The 6,000-nt window shown below is 47.1% G+C and overlaps 1 protein-coding gene across 1 annotated transcript in view; it reads left to right on the top strand.

Moving 5' to 3' along the window:
• Positions 1–241: 241 nt before the first annotated feature.
• Map2k1 (mitogen-activated protein kinase kinase 1) overlaps positions 242–6,000 on the top strand; it is a 71,564-nt gene continuing 65,805 nt past the window's right edge. Inside the window, exon 1 of the mRNA XM_048424404.3 lies at positions 242–639. Within this exon, the coding sequence (XP_048280361.1) occupies positions 560–639 (80 nt within the window). The 5' untranslated portion in view covers positions 242–559. The remainder of the gene's footprint in view (positions 640–6,000) is intronic.

Genomic DNA, 6,000 nt, shown 5'->3' with positions numbered 1-6,000 from the left:
ACCTCCTTCGCCATTCCGCAGGGCGCCTCTGGTCAGCAGAGGGCGCCCGGAAGCCTTTCTCTCACCCCGCCCCCAGACTAGCGCGCCGCGCCCCCGTGACGTATTTCCGCGTCATCTGCCGCTGAGCTTAGTTCCCATTGGCTCTCGGCGAAATGACGGGGGCGGAGTCAGGCGGGTGTGAGGGAAGCGCAGCAGCCCCGTGGGGGCGGGGCTTGCCTCGTTCCCCGCCCCTCCCCCGCCCTCCAGTCCCACTGGGACGTCTGTGCGCCGCGGCTCGGAGTGCGGTGACGGCAGTGGCCGTACTTTTTCTGGGGCTGCATCTCTAGCCAAGCTGTGGGGAGTGCGTAGCGGGGCCGCCGGAGCCCAAGGAACGCGTGCGCTGAGGCGAAAGAGTCCCGGACCGCCGAGCGCGCGCAGCTGGTTACCCGCGTGGGTTGGGCGGAGGGTCCCAGGAGCGTGCGGCTGACAGAGCCACCCCGACGCCGGGCAGAACCCGGGGAGGAAACGAGAAGCGGCCGCGCGCTCCCCGCCGAGTTGCAGGCTGCTTCCTCGCTGCAAGATGCCCAAGAAGAAGCCGACGCCCATCCAGCTGAACCCGACCCCCGATGGCTCGGCGGTTAACGGGACCAGCTCGGCCGAGTGAGTACCGGGAGTGGCCGGGAGGCCGCCACCACCAGGCTCGGCTCCGTCACGTACGGCCCCGGCTGGCGGGGGGCGAGGAACTCCGGCCGCCGGGCTATCGGTGACTAAGCACTGATTGCGCGCTTGACTCACACCGGCTGTGCACCCGCGAGTCCCGATCCCCCTCTTTTCCAACCCAGTGTGTCGCCCCTGGCCACCGGTCTCAATTTTCGCTCAAGAAAAACGAAACCTAATGTGTTTCCCCGGCTATCTGGGATTCTGGCCTGTAACGGGACGCAGAGCAAATTCAGGTCGTTTCTGCGCCTTTGATACCTCCCCAGGGTCTGAGTGTGGACTTGGGATGGGGGAGCCCCATTACTCTTGGTGTCTGACACCTGTGGGGCCTTCTGGCCGGTTGATCGCCTGGCCAGCGGGGGCGTGTGTGCACAGACTTCCTCATGGCTGTTACCTGGCTCACTTTGAGGATTCTCTGTCCATGGCCTCCTTGGGTACTGCCTTGTTCGAGGGAAGAGTCTCTCCTCATCTGACCGGCTGTTCATGCGACAGTCCATCCCCTCACCAGTTTTTCTGGCTTTGCTTAGTTAACTGCGAGCCGGAAATTAACCTGAGACTAAGAACGATGACCGTGGAAGCCAAACCAAAGGTGCTCGGTATCTGCAGAGGCCGGTTTTGCGTACAATTTATTTCATAAGGGTATTTGGGGTGGGGAGTTTGAGCCCACCTGTTGGGTTCCATCTGTGGGAGAGACACTCAGACTAGATGGAGAAATAACTAGACATGATTGAATTCTTCATCTTTACCTGACGACGGGAGTCTTTGAGGTATCTGACAAAATGAAAGTAGCTTCGGGCATTCTACCCTTTGGAGATTATTGTAACTCTCCCCTTTCCCTAGATTTTAATAACTCGGGACCTGTTGTCAGGATGGTGACTTGCATTGAAACCTACAATGCTGGCAGGGCTGATAGTGGGTTTGTGTGAGCTTAACCAGGTTAAGACCTGCTTCAGACACATCCCTTCTTTAGGTCCTCCTCAGCTCCTGGCAATTGTTTTTAACCATTGACTTGTAGCATATGTCTTTGAGCAGCATCACGAGCATTTGTTCATTTTGTACATACAGCATTTTGCCCTTTAAAACAGACAGTAGCCCCCCCCCCACCCCCTTTCAGGGCGAGGTATTCTTCGGTAACTATGTTCAAGACAGATGTTTTTGAGAGGGTGGAGTGGGATGGGCAGGGTCTGTATATGTAACTCAGGCTGGTATAGAACTGAAATTCTCCTGACTTATCTTTGTGATGTTGGAATTACAGGCAGTTGCTACTATGTTAAATTAGCACAAGCTTGTTTTTGAAATGATTTTGTTTTTAATTATGCACGAGTATGTGTGTTGGCCTGTGTGAAGGTGCTTTTGGAGGCTAGAGGCATCGGATTCCCTGGACTATTTAGAGGCAGTTATGGGCTGTGGCTACTGGGAGCTGAACTCAGGTCCCCTGTCCCCTGCAAAAACAGTAAGAGCTTGTAATTTTTAAACTGCTGAGCCATCTGTCCAGCCCTGAGGATAAATTTTGTTCCTTGTGGATTCTTGTCAAAGGTTAGGGCTTTATCTTCCTTCAAATTTTTGGGTTTGAAAGTGGAAATACCTGTTGTCATTCATTCTCTTGTTAATTTTGACATTGTAGCTGTAGCCTTGGAAAGGGAAGAGAGGTTTCATGAAAAGCATTGGGTAGGGGGTGTCAGAGAAATAGCTCTGTAAAAGCGCTTGCTGTGCACACCTGGTGACCTGAGTTCAGTTCCCAGACCCTGCAATGGACGAACCTAATCAACTCCTGAGATTTAGCCTCTGACTTCCACGCAAATACGGTGGAATGTGCATATTCACACATAATAATAAAATATTTTCTTAAACTTATTTATTTGTTTATTTTTGAGACAGGGTTTCCCTGTGTAACCGTGGGTGTCCTGGGCCTTCTTCTGTAGATCAGGCTGGCCTCAGACGCAGAGATTTACCTGCCTCTGCCTCCTGAGTGCTGGTGCTAGGACTGAAGGCATGCACCACCACCACCCAGCCAATAATTTTTTTTTTTAAATTAAAAATTTTGCCTTGTTTGAAACAGGTCTCTCTGTGTACCTGTTGGTGTCCTAGAACTCACTATGTAGACCAGGTTGGCCTTGAGCTCACAGAGATCCACCTGCCTCTACATCCCAAGTGCTGGGATCAAAGGCATGTACTACCACTGCCTGACGTTTTGGTTTTTGTTTGTTTGTTTGTTTGTTTGTTTTGAGAAACAGAATCTGGAATATTAGAAGAAACTACCTCCGAGTTGATGGCAGAAAAATTTGGATGAAATTGGGAGGTTCTAAACAGTAGTTAGCTTTAGAGGCTGTGTGCCGATCAGGCTGGATTTGAAGCCTGGCTCTGTTACTTGCAGTTTTGTGAGCCCGGACAAGTCTCTTATGTTCTCTGGGCCTAGGCTTTTTTTTTTTTTTTTTCCTCCCCAGAGCAACTGGTTGCAATCATAGAACCAACTTGAACCTTCCCAAACTATCCCCCTCGGATGCCTTTTATTGGTTGTTGAGAAGGCTGGTGGACCTTTGACAGGTCATGTTCATTGATGGTGCAGTTTGGGTGTGTTAAGGTGCCTCTTGACAGACAGCCCTTTAGCCTGGTTTTCTGTGCAGTCTGCATTTACCTCCGTGACTCACTGCTGGGTGACAATAGGAGATATTTCTGTGTAGGCTGCTGGAGACAAACAGGGACTGTTCCCCCTTGTTTCCTAGCACTAATTGGGGTGGGGTGGGGGTGCTGCAGGGACTGATGAGCTGTGCACAGCTTCACGTTTCGCCCTCTGCTGTCTTGGGCTGTCAGCAGAAAGAACGCTTGTGCTTCTGATCGTTGTGTTTACACCAGTGGTCGATTCGAACGTAAGACAATGTGAAGTAAGGAAGAGGAAGAAGAAAATGTTCACTGATGGGTGAAAGAATTCTTGGTGTCACAATGTCAAGGCTGCCCCCCTCCATACCTTGAGACTGCCGTTAACATAGCTCTTACTCATTCAAGGATTCAAGAAAGAAGCTAGTAATATGGGCCCTGCAGTTGATGTAACTTTTAGGAGTCTCTGGGGGAAAAAATGTAAAGATACCTTTCTTACTTAAAATATTCGAGCATATTGCTAGACTCCTATATATTATAATGCAATAAATTAGAAATAAGGTTTCGTTGTTGTTTTGTTGGTTCCCCCCCACATGGTTCTATTGCAGTAGAATAAAGTCCCACCCAAAAGTCCCACCCAACTCCTCATGCTGGACTGAGGAACTCTGAGTGAGCTGCCTGCCTATGCCCTATCCCTGCCTGTGCCCCCACCCTTCTCTTCTCTAACCACATTTCCTGTGGCTTCTTTCTCCTGCCCTCTTTGCTTCCTCCAGAGATGGGCTGTACTCCCCCTGGCCTTTTGCACATGCTGTTTCCTTTGTAGTTCATCTTTCCCCTTCTCCTTGCTAGGGAAGAAGTGGTTGTCACCTTTGCTTAAAAATCCTATCCTCACAGACCTAAACTATGTCCCTTCCCCATGTCTCCTCTTTTTTTGTTTTTGTTTTTGTTTTTGTTTTTGTTTTTCAAAACAGTGTTTCTCAGTAGCTTTGGAGCCTTTCCTGGAACTCATGATATAGACCAGGCTAGCCTTGAACTCTTCCCAGTATTAGGATTAATGGTGTGTGCCACCATACCCAGCCTTTATTTTCTTTATATATTTTCTATTACATTTTAATTTACTTATTACTTTTTTACATTTAAAATGGAAATTTATTTGAGGAAAAATAAGTACAGTAATATTTCATAGGCCACTTTACACAGTAAAACAGTCAATCACAACATATATTTTTACAAATATGACTAGCTCTAGAAATGAATTCTATGATATAGCAGTTATAAATAGAAAAACCATATTAATAAAAAAACAGGTTAAAAAGCACAGTGTATATATACCTACATCTCCATGGTTGGTAACTATACTTAACTTCCACAACTGTAGTCATCTGAAGTACTATCATGGACAGCCTCAGTCTGTAGGCAGCCATTCAAAATGTGCCCTGGTCACCACTTTGCATGCAGTTACTGACAGGACTGAGATTTTATCCATCCATCCATCCATCCATCCATCCCTCCATCCATCCATTTATTGGTTTTTTGAGACAGGGTTTCTCTGTAGCTTTGGAGCCTGTTCTGGAACTCCCTCTGTAGACCAGGCTGGCCTCGAAGTTACAGAGATATCCTCTTGTCTCTGCTTCCCAAGTGCTGAATTAAAGGTGTGTGTCTCCACTGCCTGGCTGGACTGAGATTTTAAGAAACCTGTGATTCCAAAGGCAGTGTGGATATTGAGTGAGGGGTAATTAGCTTTGTGAAAGTAAAGAAAATGAATGAGAACTATTTTAGTGTTTACAAAATGTGTAATCTAGCATTGTATGTAAATAAGGTGAAAATGTGTATCATAGCAAGTATACTTACTTATTTAATTTTGGTTTTTCAAGACAGGATTTCTTTGTGTAGCCCTAGCTGACCTGGAACTCACTTTGTAGACCAGACTGGCCCCAGATTCAGAGATTCACCTGCCTCTGCCTTCCAAGTGTGGGATTAAAGGCATGTGCCTCATATCTGCCCCATAGCAAGTTTTTGAAAAAAATTATTGCTGGTGTTTTAAAATAGGGAAAGAAAAAGATGAGAACAAAACCAAAACTTGTAAAATACATTTAAAAGAAAATTGCCCTTAGAAGTTCATTATAGGATCATGAATCTGGGGCTTTCACCTTCCATAGGTTTAAAGTTCTGTGGCATCATCAGTGCTGCTGCTTTTGTAGGGAGTGACTCTTCTTGAGAATAGACGTACATACTTACATCTTATTTCTGCATCAGGTTACTCTTTGTGATTTGCTTGTGATTGTATATACATTTACACACACACACACACACACACACACACACAATATGTTGTTTTGTTGGTTCCCCCCCACATGGTTCTATTGCAGTAGAATAAAGTCCCACCCAAAAGTCCCACCCAACTCAATGTGTGTGTGTGTGTGTGTGTGTGTGTGTGTGTGTTTGCATGCCTGCCACAGCACACAAAGTGGGGATTTGGGGATAGCTTTGGGGGACTCTCCTACTATGTGGGTTTCAGGATTCAAACTTAGGTTATTGTACTTAGTACTAGGTGCCCTTACCTGCTGAGCCATCTTTCTGGCCCTCTTTGTTTTCTCTAAAACAATACTTTGAATCTTTGTGAGGAGAAGCTTTGTGTTCTCAGTAGAAATTGAAGTGCTAAGGTCAGCCGTCTCTCAGGACTTAACTTTTTATTTGATGATAGCTGAG

Source organism: Myodes glareolus, chromosome 4 (genome assembly GCF_982192425.1).
Source record: "Myodes glareolus chromosome 4, mMyoGla1.1, whole genome shotgun sequence".
Classification (NCBI taxonomy): domain Eukaryota; kingdom Metazoa; phylum Chordata; class Mammalia; order Rodentia; family Cricetidae; genus Myodes; species Myodes glareolus.
This window is presented reverse-complemented; position numbering and strand designations above follow the sequence as displayed.